This window comes from Ischnura elegans, chromosome 4 (genome assembly GCF_921293095.1).
Source record: "Ischnura elegans chromosome 4, ioIscEleg1.1, whole genome shotgun sequence".
In the NCBI taxonomy this organism is placed as follows: Eukaryota; Metazoa; Arthropoda; class Insecta; order Odonata; family Coenagrionidae; genus Ischnura; species Ischnura elegans.
This window is the reverse complement of record NC_060249.1, coordinates 93474965-93490662: the sequence shown is the minus strand read 5'-3', so window position 1 is coordinate 93490662 and position 15698 is coordinate 93474965. Positions and strand designations below refer to the sequence as shown.

Below are 15698 nucleotides of genomic sequence, written 5' to 3'. Positions count from 1 at the left end.
TTGGGGTTCTTTACAATGACAGAAGAATCAATCACAGTTAATACAAAAACCAAATAGCAGTGATAAAATCAGGGCCCAGCTGTGAAGAAGCAAGAATTAGGAAAGGAGTGTGACAAAGCTGTTCGTTGTCACCCGTAATTTTCAACGTTTACATTGAGAAAGCCATTAATGAAATCAAAGAAAAGGCTTGTCCTGTATTTGAACTCCATCAAAAAATATTCTTTAAGGTAAGAGAATACCGTGCAAGGGAGAAATAGAGAGGAAGCATCACCAAAGATGCAAAAGGTATTAACCATTGTCAAAGAAGTGGCAATGTCAATTGTGAGACCTAACAAAAATTGAGTTTAATCACTCTACTGCAATAGTGATTTGAAGCTCTATCTACATTGTTTTCTCAAGAAAAGTAAAATATTTTCCATGGGGGAGTAAGTCCAAATGAAGTTAGTTGATTCCTTGGTTGGCTTAAGTGAGCATTTGATGGGAAATGGCAATGAAATGCCTCTGGGGTTTGCTTTTATTGCATGCAGTGATTTAAAAAATCTTTTATCAATGCATGACACAAAGAATTTGTAATATATCAATCATATCATGCGCAAACAATATCTTCATCATACAGCCTTCATGGAACACATAAACAGAAAGATTTTCAGAACACATAAACAGAAATAACAGATTTTTTTACTTTGACAGGAAAATTCCTGAATAAAACCTGAAATTCATAAATGATTCAAGGAAATTTCTGACTTTTCAAGGGTCTGTGGACTTTACACTTGGACATAAGATGGCCATAAAGAAGGAGGGAAGAAAGGTTAGTGGAAGTGAAATGGTATTGCAAATAATTGACATATGAAATTTATTCACTCTATCTGTTGAAGGACCAATCCCTCTTTTGTAATTTCCAGCTCCCAATGTAACTATGAATAACATGTGCAAGCATCAAAATCTATTGTTGATTTGTATCAGGTTATTATTATCATTGATTCTTCTGCTCTCCGAGTGAACAGATGTATTTTAGATACTGTGCTGTTGTGACTTGAATACATATTGATTTTTGATCGTAGTCTTTTATTGCATCCCATCATCCTGCAGATTCACCTCAATGCTACCACTATGATAACAATACACCTACTATATGATAAAATACAGTAAAACCTGTTTTAAGTGCCCCCTGACTGAGAAAATGAGTTCCAACTTATGGAGGTGACTGCGAAACAAAAATTAGAATGATGAAGGATTAGGTGCTTTCCCGGTGAATCTTGCTGATGAACTCATCTCGGGAAATCAGCATGGTCAAGATGGACATTGCTGCCAATGTTTTCATAGTCTTCTCTGCCATTGTCACCAGGGGGAATGATGGACCTGATTAGTGCCGGATTTATATACACACTTGGGGTGGTCTTCTCTGAGAAGTCTTGACCACCCCAACTGTGTATATAAACCTATAACTTCAGGGCGAATGATGGACCTGGTCCTAATGGAATGATGGACCTAACCAGGACCATCATTCGCCCTGATGACGATGGCAGAAAAGGCTATTGAAACGTTTGCAGCAATGTCCAGTCCTGACCTGGCTGATTTCCCCAAAAGAGTTTATCAGAAAGATTAGAATGTACATACATGAAGAAATACAATCCCATTATTGAAGTACCCCGAAAATTAGAGAATGCCTTGGTAATAAAAAATAATTCACATACAGCAAACTTTTCTTCTCCTTTTCCTTACCTTTGGAATCCTATGATAAACGGTACCTTTAGACAGTTACTGCAATATCTTGCGGTCCGGATCATACGATTTTGCATAGGAAGGTCAAATATTATTACAGTAGCTTCCTCAAGCACAACATGCTAAAACAGACACTCTGACGCACTGAAGTGTTGGGTCATAGGATCTCTATCAGCAAGGGTCTAACAAAAATTCCTCTTTCTCCAGCCATTTCATTTCACAATAATAAAGCCTTTTGAACAATAATTATACGGGCTGAGGGGTTTATGGCTGATTGCATCAATTTAACCAACCTAGCCTATCAGCTGTAATGCCTAATTGATCAGCTACTGCTTCTAAAATTTAACATTCACAAAGTTACGCAATGTTTACGGCAAAGCCACTCACAGAAATAGTATCTACTCACTTCACTTTCTGATTCACACTGTCGAGGACTACAACTACTTGGGACAATTAGACTACAACTCTTTGTGCAATAAAACAAGTTTCAAATAAAGATATGATACTCGTGTATTTACTTACTTGTTGCTAGAAAGGCATATGATATTAATTGGGCGGCGTTTATCTGGTAGTTTAAGGTACTTCTGACGGTTAGTCTGAAAGTCGTGGAGTGCAATAACTGCACCAACGGGATAAAGAACCTCACTGTCCTTCGAGAAATAAACATTTCCTTTTATCTCCGAATTTAACCCGAAAATGAAGTAAGGAGTTATGGCAGAGGCGCTCATCTTGAGTCGAAATACCAAGTGGAAGTTCTCTAAAAACCACCGCTCATGGGATGGGATTCAAAACAAGCGGCCGTAACCAGGCAACAAGGCTACCCGGAACGACGGTGAACGCAGAGATGGGGGTAAGTCCGACCACCTGTTGCCAAATAAATATTGAACGAGACGATCGTCGCAGTTTCGAAAAAGCGGTCGCAACCCCAACCAGCGGCTTCATGAGGGCTGAAGGTAAAAGCACGGACTATCAAAATTGATCGACGCGTACTACTGCGTATCGAACTTCAGGCGAATAAAATATTGCGGTTGAAGAGAACTATATACTTATTTATAACAAAGAAAATAATGTAAAATCATCGGCTAATACGTATATCTCGAGCTCTCACTCAAATTTATTAACATTCTCGGCCACTAATAATGAGACGTGCCTTTCCGTCGCCCAAGTTGACATATATATAAATGAAATGCAACTTAAACGATGCGGCCCAAGGTCTAACATTATTATTACCTGGCGACTTAGACCATGTAAGCTTATACACATGGTGTTATTCAAGGGGTCCATACAACTACGTTCAGGGAGTACAGGGGAGAGTGGGGTATGGCGCAATCCAGCTATGACACCTTCAGTCCTTCCAGTTCCAGCCTTCGGTGCTTCGGTCTTCGCTGCCTGCCGTACCCGCCGTGCCTTTCAATTTCCGAGGCTTCCGAAGTGGGAGGGTGGCGGCTGGTGGCAGCGCTTGGGCGCCAAAATTGAAGGAGGAATTTCATTGAGCGCAAGCGCATTTTCTCGTTACCAATGGCAATATCAGTTCCAATCCTTTATTCTCCTTTCTAAAATCCTTTAAATACTAATTTCGGTTTAACCATGCATTTTGAAGTCTCTACTAACGTATTGATGGCGTAAAAGGATTAAAATTCGAATCAAAGGACAAATCATGGCTTGGAATATTGGATTCATGGTTAGTATATGTTGGGCGCGAGAAAATCATACTAAAAAGTTGAGTTATTCAATATATTATAACTTCTGAAAACATTTATGCAAATATTATGAATATATATATTCATTTTCATCAGGGTATCACAGTTTGCGTAATTGCGAGCAGTGACATTTCAATTGTAACTTTAATTTGTGAATACTATAATGGATAATCTTTGGATATAATTTTTAGTGTCGTCGCAAGGAGCGTAAAAATAATTGATACAATGTTGGTAAGAAATCGAGATAATGTAATTGGATTACTTGCAACAATTACTATCAGTGGTGCAGCGAGGGGCTGGGGTTTTGGGGGATAAAACCCTCCCAGAGCTCAGAGAAATTTTTAAGTTTAATCCATTTTACTTATTTGGATCAGTATTACTAATAGAATCGTGTTTGGATTAATCAAATATCCCTCAGGAAGCCGTAAAACTCGCAATTTTGAAACATTATTCTTAAATTTTTTCTGGAGGAGGGCCCCCGCAACTCCTGCTTACCCTGGTGGGTATGCAATACCCCAACACCCGTAAGTATTAGTTGCCCCCCCTAGCCTTAATTCCTGGCTGCGCCCCTGATTACTATTGCAGTCATTTTTACTAGTTACGATTACTTTTTAAGAAATTTAAAAATATTTAATTGTAATTTACGCCTTACGTTGAAAGAGGATTCTTTACTTTCGTTGTAATTGTTACTTGCTCGTAAATACATGATTACTGATTCCACTGATTTACCGGGGCCTACCGATACTTCGCGTCCCATTTTCCTGTTTAGATTCAGTCATTCTTAAATCGAAACTTGAAGGTTGTACGTGACGGAAAGGCTCCATATTATCAATAGCAGACACTTTGTTACTTCCAAAATAAATTTAAAAATAAATTTCGACCGATTTCGGCTGTTAGGCCAGGGAGTTTCAGTATAGCTATTAGCCAAGGGAGTTTCAGTGTAGCTAGTAGCCAAGGGAGTTTCAGTTTAGTCGGCCAAGGGAGTTTCATTGGAGTAGCTGGAGTACCTAATTGCATTGCCATCCCTCTTCCAAACTCCACTGGTTTTATTTCAGTTTCAATGCAGTTTCAGCACAGAAACATGGCAGTGAGTTTCAAGATTGTTTCAGCCCAGTTTCAGGTAAGTTTCAAGGGAGAAATTTTTACCTGAGTTACACCATTATTAAGAACAGAAAATGGCCATCCAGCCATTCTTATGTATTGTAGCCTACTGATGAGTGCAAAATATGACACCCACACCAGCCTAACCTGCGATGGATACAAAATACAACATTTTTCGCGAGTGCAATTGCAACGTTAGCAATACCTATGGCTCAATAATTCCACGATTTTACTGCACTATTCGACAGTTGCTGGGTGGTCTCTAGAGTGGACAATCTTACAAGAAGTAACTGAAATTGTTGCTAATTTTACTAGTTACTTTTTGAAATCAGTAATTTACATTTGTAAGTGATTACTTTTTTTTACCAAGTAACTAACTGAGCCTGATTACTTTTTCTCAGTACTTTTACATACACTATTGATATATACTAATTGAATTGGGTGGCCACTGTGGAAGTTCTTGTATTGTGTCTGGATAGTCACAGAATTTTGGATAATGTGCTCAAATAATCTGGAAAAATCATATTCCTTGTTAAATCCTCTGTGGGGATTCTTCCTCATCCTTTTACACATAACATCATTTTTGATATTTGAATATCACATATCCAACATGCCTTTCATAAACTCACTTTAAAAATTCTCTTTTTCATGCTAGTTAGAGGCTAATGACCTATGTGGATAATGCATCTTATGAATTAATGAAAGGAAAAACAATATGTAATGGAATCATACATTTTTCTTGTACTTCTGTAATTAGTATTTTGTATAGGAAATACAATGTCTAAAAGTATTTAGTATCTAAAATATATTGGCGAAGTATTTTGTAATTTCAAAATACATTCAAAATCAAGTTAAGTACATAGTTTAAACCAGTTTTGGTTGAACAGCCATGGCTGCCCCTAAGCACCCTAGACATTTGTTTGGCCGGCAACACGATGGATTTTTCACATAGATTAAATTTACTGTCAATGCCATTTCAGCAATAATGTAATGAAGTAAGTTGGAGCTTAGACACTTGAAACTAAAGTTTCCTTTGACAGTGGTGTGCAATTCCGTGCCCCGTGTAAAACGGTCTTAAGACTGCATGACTGGTACTAAGAAACCGTACCTCATCTTCCAAAAATTAGTGTATAGCAACAAAGGAGGAAACTTCCCTAAATATTAAGCAAGGCTGTTGTGCCACCTCTCAAAAGAAAATCCCAAACTTTTTTCTGAATAGAGAGCTCTGAATATTGATGAGAATTTCTTAGAAAGAAGATTGTTTGGTCTTAAAATATGTATACTTTTACTTTGAATTGAATGAAATATATCTATGACAATCAATTATCTGAAAGAATTACAGCAAAGAAGCCATAGGGCTGATCAGTTTCCCAGTTGTGGTAATGAAAAAAATCGATGAGAAGTCAATGATATTTTTCCTTATGTGAGGAGAAATGTATCCTACAGAAGAAGTGGGTATACAAACTCACAGCCACCATTTTTTACTATTTGTCTTAGACTTTAGCCTGTAACTCTTTTAGCTAGGTGTTTTAAATTATCGAGTAAAATATGGATATGGATAATCTATAGGTATCCAAATTTAGTTATTAGAAGTGTAGGTTAGTGGAATAATGGAGTTAATTCATAACCGACTTTGGTGGGTGAACAGTTAAGGCAAGCTGAGATTAAAAAAATTCTGCATTCAGGCATTTTTCCATAAGTTCTAAACAAAAACACACAAGTTTCTGCTCTCTTTTTCGTGAGTTGGTGACGTTATTCTAGTTCATTAACTCATTCTATGATAACCGGTCATTGAGGGAAAAAATCGCGCGTAATAATTTAAACAACAATGAACCACGGATCACTCTTGCATGGAATGGAGGAGTGGCCAAGAATCATTGACCCATTTGGTAGGAGTACAGGTGCAATTATCTCCATAAGGGCTGCGGCTGGTTTGAGAAGTAGGCCATGAGTTGAAAAGCGAAAAAAACGTTTCTTTATTTTTCAAACCTTATCGCAATTGTCATTTAAAAATTAGCTGAACGAGCCAATGCTACGATGTGGCAAGATGTGTCCCTAAAGGTAGGCAACCCACAATGCCGCATTCGCCTTCAGACAGCTTGCGATTGTATCTATTAATTTGATTGGGAGTGGATTCTTTTATTATTTCATGAAAAATATGTTCGATATGATCGATGTAAATATATCCCTAAAGGTAGGCAGCCCACAATGCTGAATTCGCCTTCAGACAGCTTGCGATTGTCTATTAATTTGATTGGGAGTGGATTCTTTTATTATTTCATGAAAAATATGTTCGAAATAACATTATATAATATGTATTCTAGCCCAAACCTTTTTCGCTGACCCCACAAAATTGAATGAAGTTGACATGTTTTCGTGGTGAGTGCTAGGCGGTTTATTTCGTGTATAGCTCCGTAGTGGTTCCTCCTGCTACACATAATACAGTCGATTTGTGAGGCATAGCGATTTACGAATTACAGTACTTTCCTTTCAAATATATAACTGTCGGTAATAACAGCTTTTTCCTTGTTTATTAGTGTATGTGGATGATTTAATTCAATTTCAGTGATTTTTTGACGTTTTTAATTTTTGGATCTTACAGTTGATCGAAACAGGTGAAATGTCTGTGAAGCGCTTGCTGAAATACAAGATACGCATACTTTTTAGAAGACAATTTATTTCTTTACCTCTTTTCTCACTAAAAAATAGGTGTAGCTCCTATGCGAAGTTGGGCTATCTAAAAGTAGAAATGAAATTTTTTGTTCCCCGTTTGAAATAATATTGTTTTCTATGAATTTCCAAGTATCTCATCGCATACTAGACCAGGGCTAGCTTCAAAAATCTTAAATTATCGCAATTTATCTAAAATATGGCGCAGCTGCAGAGAGGTCACCAAAAGAATTCATGGGCTAGTTAATTTTGGCACTAATTGAAATATTGATTGGTGGTCTGGCCGTTTTTTTCATTAATAACCGTTTTATTTGGCATTTTTTATGAGAGAGTCGAATTAAATTAAAAAAGAAGAACTTTGTGCTTTCACATTAATATTTATTCACGACCATGGTTTCAACGTTAGACGTCATCATCAGGTGAACTCTACAGAGGTCCATCACATCCTTTTATACCAGGCTATGAGGGGTAGGGAGGAAGGTAATTAGGTTGAACGGATTGGTCAACAGAGAAGAGGGAGGGGGAAAAAAACTTGGTCATATGGTATGAAAGAAGTTAGGGGGAGGAGGCTCCCTTACGGAGGGCATGGCAGATGGAGGGGGAGGGTTCAGGTGAAAGAGAGGCCGAAGAGTTCGTCATGTCATTAGCCCAGGAATTTAGGAGTGGGAGGCTTAAAAGAGGGGAGTGGTAGTCATGAATTTTTGTATTTAATTTGACTTAATCTGAGTGAAGGATTATATAAAATTTGCTAATTCGAATTTCACGAGTTGATTCCCTTTATTCTAGGTTTCGGGTCATATTTGAAGAGATACGTTTCTTCCCCTCTTCCTTCAATACAGTTGCTCTAACATGCAAATTCAACCAGTTACAATATTACACTAGATACAGCACTTACTGTAAGTACATTGACAGTTGAGGAAGAAGATTTAAAGAAAAATTAAAAAAGCTTTAAAAAGTTCTGCTCCCAAATCCGTTACATTTAGGGCAAAACCATATAGATATGCCATAAATGAGGACCAGAATGTTGTCGGCTTTGTAAAAATTAAAATGATGTGAATGAGAGGAAATTATTGTCGTAAATTCGGGAACAAGAAAAATAATAAAAAAATCTCACACTTATTTAGTAGAATTTTACTACATTTAAAGGGTTTAAGAGGTTACGGAGAATCCGGAAAATTTGGAAAGTTCAGGAAGTATTATATTCATAGTGCGACATTAGCCAACGCACTTAAATCGCCAAACATTCAAAAATGCTAAACTTCCTGAAATAGTTTACCTTGTGTTAGATGAGACTCAATTGGGGGGGAGGGCAATGGCCCCTTGCTACTGCCACTGGATGAAGCCAAATTTTGTCCGAGAGAAAAATGGCGCCACTCTTATTTGCTGAGAAACGTATTTGATCCAAAGTATATCCTGGAAGCGTCGTATGAAGGGGATATTTGGTATCGACCCGAGTGGTCATTTTGTGTAGTGGAGGTGGTACTGGGGCACCGTGCCTTCCGAGGTATACTCCGTATCAATCGTTGGTGAGAAGTTTGCAGGGTCAAGGCCGGAATTTAGGCCTTGTGGATCTCATCAATCACTCAAGGACTATGACGCGCGCGTCTCAGTTTGTATCCGAGTTTGGGCATGTAAGGCAGAAACTTCGAGGATAGAAACTTACCTATTTCTCGATCACCTTTCTACGTTCGTCATCTTCAAGAAAAAACGTAAGTTGCCTCTACTTCTTGAGAGTTTTGCTGCCTTGCACAACTATTTCCTGGTCAAAGCTCATCTCTTTATTTTTATGGGAAATTATCATGGAAGTAATGAAATGCTCCTTTAAAACATCCAAGTTGAATATGCCTAGGGATTGAAGTGATTCATGGATTAATAAATCTGCTGAGTCGATGAGATTGGAACCGATTAGTTGCTCTGTCATTTAGTTAATTAGTGTTGTAGGATCAAATTCATGATGGAGATAACCGTGAAATATTCAATTCAGAATTAGAGAGAAAATATGCGCATTATTCTTCGAAGGCAAAGTAATGGCCTATTTTCGGAAATTAATTTGGCGAAATTGGCATTTAATTATGTATATTAGTTGAAAAAACAAATTGGAGACATAACGATTAGATTCCAAGGATCGATCGCGTTAGAAAAGTTACTAGAGTGACGCATTACGGTTGAGTAATGAATTAATGTAAAAATTGCTTAAACGGGGTGTAAATATTTCGGTAAAAAAATTGCATGTAACGATGCCCACGCTCTTCGAAAAACTTCTCGGCACTTGGAGAGCATAGTGGTCTGGTAAGTCAAAGGTCTATGGTTCGATCCCCGGTTCAGGGGAATTCTTTTTTGATGGCAATCAATCTGAATTTCCTTGTAGTTCCCGCAGCAGTCTTGAAATAAGCCGCATGTATCGGAAAATATTTGAATTATTTCGAATATTTGCCAATTTTCCTAAATTGGATGGCCACCAATAATGGAAGACTCAAATAGGTCATACCTTTTGACACTTGAAGTTTCGTTCCTATGTCGTGTAGTAACATTCCTTAAAAATATTATCAGCGTCATTCATTTGAATGTGGCATATGGAAAAAATGCAGGGAATTAAAATAAGTGGACTAGTTAAGGTGTTTAGCACGAAATTCTTATCAAAAGTCCAAGTTACTTTGCCCGCAAATAAGCTGGTGATGCGAAATATTTCTATAACACAATGATCAATAATAAGTAGACTAGTAAAGGTCTTTTGGCACGGAATTCTCATCAAAAGTCCAAGTTATTTTATTATAATACGAAAGAACACGATAACTTGAAGATAATGACACTCAGGGTGTCATAGTGACCACTCGTATCGCTACTCTGAGCGGCGAAAATGTAGTTTTCTCTTTGTATTTTTTTTCAAAGGAAGGCGGGTCATTCCTTATGTTCCTCGTGTTGTCCTATTTGTCATATGCGTTTCCTATCCACCTGAGATCCGTATGCAGAGAGGGGGCAAACGAAAACCAGCAGCTCGAGTTCCTTATTAATTTTTGTTCATTTACTAAATTTATTTGTTGAAAGTTAATTAGTTTCTATGCCATTCGGCTTACGTATATCGTGCAAAGAACAAAGGAAATAAAAAAATACTCGCAATTTTACCGCTTTTGTTTTTCGTCCACACTGCTTCTCCGAAACTTCCCCAACCAGGAGTCATTAAGATGTGCGTTTGAGAGCTTTTATGCAGCGCGTAGCATCAAAGGGCCTGGTTGTTTTCATTAACTTACAATTTTCAAACAGTCTTTGTTCTGCATCGCGTGAGAACGATGTCGTGACTTCCCTTCATAGGTCATATACTCTTGCGTTCAAATTATGTACATTCATTGGGTCAATTTAGTGTTGCTCGCGTAGCACTTGTTTGCCATTATTTGTTAAACGATCATATTTAAAAAAAGTAATATTTCTCAAAATCTGTGTATTTGAAATAAAAGTAACTTGGAGTTTCTATAAGAATTTCGTGCTAAAACACCTATGCTAATTTACTCATTTTAATCCTCTATATGCTTGTCACATGCCAAATCCAAATTATTAACGCTAATAATAACCTATGAGCAATTTTAATATGTGCAGTGGTAAAGTATTTTCCGATCACCAAGCTGCTTTAATGTAAATTTTACTGTTTAGTCAGTCCATTAGAATTTCATTATTACCACTGTATGCTTAGTTAAATCGTCTGCATGTATGTTATATGTCAACTTCAAATTATTGAAGCTAATTATATTTTATGAGGAATACGCGCAGTAATGGAGTATTTTCTATTTGATTTTAAGGTAAGTGTGCTATTTAATCGCTAAATTAGGATTTTATTATTGCCGTTGTATGCATGATCGGTAGAATTTTATCATTATGTCATTGACTCATGATACATATGAACTGGAATATTTAATATAATGCGTACAATATGGAAGACCAGTTCGAAGGGTGTAATTTTAGTTGAAACAGGAATATAGTAACATTTTTATTTTTTATTTTGTGAGTTGCCAAAATATGTTCTTATTCTCTTTCATGTGTTTCATTTTATGAAGACGATAAAGATGTTATAACTATCTTGAATCAGACTATTAATTGATAATGGCTAAGGGCGGATCCAGGATTTTTTCTGGGGGGGGGGGGGGCACAAGGGTCTGACAGGTAAACGGTCACCTCACAGTGGCATAGCGAGGAGGGAGGTCCGGGGGGGGTCCGGGTTTTTATATTTCGGGGGGGGGGGGTTTCCCCCCCCCCCCCCCCCCGAAATATAAAAACACAATTAATTTGCTTCATAAATGAAAACAAAATACTGAAAAATGATGAACTTACAAACAATTTCTTTGAAATATGAAGTTTTTTGATTTCTAAAAGTGTGTCAATTAGTTAAAAAAACCTGTACTTACAAGAAGTACCCTGTTTCTAAAACATTTTCCCTTTTGGTTTTGAACCCCCCCGGACAAAATTCCTGGCTGTCCCACTGTCCTCTCATATTTGAGATTAAAAACATGTAGTAACGGAATATTCCATTTATTTTAATATTAAAGTTATTAATATGGAATTAAATTATTGAGGATCTGTAATGCAGAAAACAAAACGAACATAATGATGACCGTATTAAAAATCTTGTCCATTTTTTGAGCGTCTGGGGGTGGGGGGCACGTGCACCCGGGCCCCTATCCTAAATCCGCCTTCCATAATGGCCGCGTTTTCTTTGAAATAATGTTCGTTCGGGTACATCCTGTCACGGTATTTGATCTCTGAAGAGATTTTGTCAATGCAATATTCGGATTTTGTATCAGCCGAGGGAAAAAATTCCCACTCTACAGCTGTTTATAAAAATCATTTTAGTATCAGTATTTAGTTGGGTTAAGTGTCAGCTGAAGAATAGCAGTTTCTGATAGTTGCTTCGACAATATTTGAAAATACCTAGTTCTTTGGAAATGGTGGATGAAATTAATAACACCTCCACGAGGTAAGACCTAAATCCTAATGTGAAAATTAGACAATGTTCAAATGAAAAGAAGAACTATGTCTTTGTGTATTTTGAAACATATGAATATTATTTCTAGTCAAAATCTATAAATTTGGTCAAATGTGACAGATAAAATACTTTTTTCCTTTTTGTAATTTGGTATGGTACATGTGCAATGGATAAAATACTGAATTCATGACTCAGGTTTGAGAATGAAATTTGTCTGTAGCCGATTTTTTTAGCGGAATCTCTAACTCTTCCTGGGTGTTCATTGAATAAAACTGGAATTAAAGGTGGTGAAACTAGCCTTTGACTGAAAAAATATGAAATTAACAAGTTGCAGATGAGATTCACCTCTTCTTTCATTGAGTTAGAATTTAGCAGAGTCCGATCTTTGTTCTCAAGCCCTTCGATAACTTTTTCCTGATGACAAAAACTTTTATTAACTTCTTTTGTAGTGATATCAGAAATTGATATCACATATTTGCAGCGTACGAAGCGTGTATTTAAGGAAACTTTTTCACTATCTTATCTTAACGAAGAGTTTTTTTTTGCAGTCGGTTTCATTTTATTGCTCACTTCTCGCGCTTAAAGAATTGCAGTTGACTTCTTGAAAATTACTCGTGAGTAAACAATCTCCCTTATGACGATGATGTATTTTCCCTTAAGAATTGAATGAAGGTGGTTGGAGTACTATATCGCATCATTTTCTTTCTGCTCGAATTACACTTTGTGCCCAAAAGAATGGCGGCATGCATATCGAGTTCCTGCCGAGAGAGAGGGAGAGAGAGATTGGTTGCTGCTTTAATATTTTTGCGCAAGAGCGAGACTGATTTCAGTTTCTCGTGCTCTCTGAGGGACATGACTTCATTCGGAATGAAAATTGACTCTCAGAGATTTTTGAAATCGGATTCCATCAGTAAGATTGAATCTCTGCTTCCGCAAAAGGTGGAAGAAGTGCAGTCTTGAATTCTTGCAGTAAAGTTACTGAAAAAACGTTTGAATATGGGGCAGGATATGTGATCTACCTGAAGCATTTAATTGAATTTTAAGTTAAAAGGGAAATATATGAGTTCAATCCTCGTTTTCGGATGTTCGTGCTCGAACGTGGAAAAATAGAGCCCGAAATTGCGAGATACATATGGAGGAACCCGGGGCAGAATGTGGTATCAAGTTCAAAACATTAAAAAACAAGCACAGAACGGTTTAAGAAAATTACCTCACTTTTTAAATAGACCTTTTGAAATGTATTGAGCACAAAAATAGAATAAAAGAGTGGAAAAAATCTTAATTATATATTTTTTCCTAAAATTAAAAAAAATATGTCAATCGCCCCGTTCTGCCCCATGTATGGGGTGGAATGGGATAGCGATAAAATGAATTAGAAAAACAAATTAAATATGTGACGCAAAAGAAAAACTCAACTTGCATGTTCTTGTTTTTTTTTTAATTTGAATGAATTTTTAGGTGCAGTTCACTTTTACTTAGTCTCTTTTGAACCCTAATCACAACATTATTCACAAGTACAGTATAATCTGCTTCGCTATCCACTCCTGTACACGAATTGTGAGCCAATTTCTTACAAAAGGAACAAGCGACCCAGCCTTCAACTGATTTTGAATGAAAATTGCCGCAGTATAAACATAGAGTTGTCTATTCATTCGATCATTCTTTTTTCCATTTTTTCTTACTTCCCCGTTCCGCCCCACCCGTTCTGACCCAATAACACGTTTACGCTTTCCTAGGAACTGACGCCCGATAATTACGTTTATTCAGACGTTTAACTATAGGAAACTAACGATAATTAGACTTACTTCAACGACATACCAAGAATTACTGTAATTGAAACGCTTGAATATGACTTACCATCGATACAAAATCTTCCGAAGTTGGAAAACAACGGCTAAAATTCACACAACTCACAGTTCACATGGTAGCACTAAATTAACTAAATCAACATGGCTGCAGAAGATGAGAAATAACAGGTAAATCTATTTCGAATACTCTCTGATAGTTGATAGCACCTCCTAGTCGTAAAAAACCCGAAATCTCATTCTGCCCCGGCCCCCGTTTTACCCCGTGTTCCCCTACATGAACGTATATCAATGGCAGTTGGCATGGAAAACTATTTGCTTTACTTTACTCTCGCCTGGATCATCATATCATTTTACAATTAGCATACGCTAAGATAAACATGACTATCAATCTAATTAATTTTTTTTGCAATCTTTAGTTCTACAATGGTCATTAAATTAACCGATTTCCGCCCAGAGAACTTTCTGCTTGCGATTATGAAGATATTTGGGTACGTTTCTCCTATAGAAGCTATGCTTTCAGTAATCTAGTGAAATATTCTGGCGATAAGTCAACTGGTTTCTTCGAAATGACCAGTAGCAATAAAACTACACTAGGTACAGAATCTAATGTTGTGCAATTGCTACGAGTGACCTTGATGGGAAGGACGAATCTTTAGAGCAAGCATTTTTTTGGATGAGAGAAAGGTAAAATAATCTAAACAATGCATTTCCTGTATATTTTCATGTAATTTACAGAAAGTGGGCGCCCGTTTATTGAGTTTCCGTTTCGCATCCGTCTCTTGCGGGAAGTGAGCTTAATTCCACCGGCTTTAAAAATAATCTAATTAGTGGATTAAGTTATTGCCAGCTTCAACCACATATCTGTGCGGGCAAAAAGGAGTGCGGGTTTTCTTCAAGAGGCCCTTTCGCTCAGAAAGAAAGGATATAGCCGTAAGACTTCCTATACAATGTCCGGATATGGGATAACTGTTGGGATGATGCAGACTTCTGGTTTAAGTAAAAGAGGGATTAGGTGAACAGGGGAAAATGTTACATTTTTGGAACCATTATGAAAAAAATGTGCTCTGTCGACTGCGGAGAGTCGAGAGAACGGGGAGAGTTCAGAAGGTTACGGCAACCGTGACTGACTAGGTAAAACAATGCGAAAGGAAGGCGTTGATCGAGGAAGCCATGCGTTATTTTTGAGCCGGAGACATAAATGAGGGTTTGGAAAAATTTGGAGCGCATCTGAAGGAATGCATAAAAAATAGCAAATACTTGGATATATGGAGGAATCGATTAGGAGAAAATAAGGGGAAGGTAAATTTTAGGGACCAGTTGAATGAGTTAAACCTTTAGCCTTTCTTTTTACCTCGAAAAAGAATGGGGTGATACACACAAGATGCATGATAGTGGGAAGTATCCATATCTTTAATTTTCACGTGGAAGATTTTTAGTAAGGCCCCCTCAAAGTTTTGTTTAACATCCGTTTCTTTAATTATACCTCATAGAGTGTCCATTAACAACATAAGTCCATTACTTTGACTAGTTTTACTTAATCGAAAGACGTAGAAATGGTGCTTAAATGTCCCAGGCTAACCCACCGATGGTAGAGGCTGAAGCTTCTCGCTGAAGATTTTATGGATAATCTTGTTAAATATAAACGACTATTTTTGACAGTTATGCCGTGGAAGTCTTGCTGTGACCATAGTTACGCCTCTTTAAACAATTTGGCGTAAGAGTTTC

At 37.2% G+C, this 15698-nt stretch overlaps 1 protein-coding gene across 3 annotated transcripts in view; it reads right to left on the bottom strand.

Moving 5' to 3' along the window:
- Positions 1 to 2541, bottom strand: part of LOC124157784 (cilia- and flagella-associated protein 57) — a 49257-nt gene extending 46716 nt beyond the window's left edge. For all 3 annotated transcript variants that reach the window (XM_046532798.1, XM_046532797.1, XM_046532799.1), the window contains exon 1: positions 2245 to 2541. In XM_046532798.1, coding sequence (XP_046388754.1) covers positions 2245 to 2450 — 206 coding nt within the window. In that variant the 5' untranslated portion in view covers positions 2451 to 2541. The remainder of the gene's footprint in view (positions 1 to 2244) is intronic.
- Positions 2542 to 15698: the final 13157 nt, after the last annotated feature.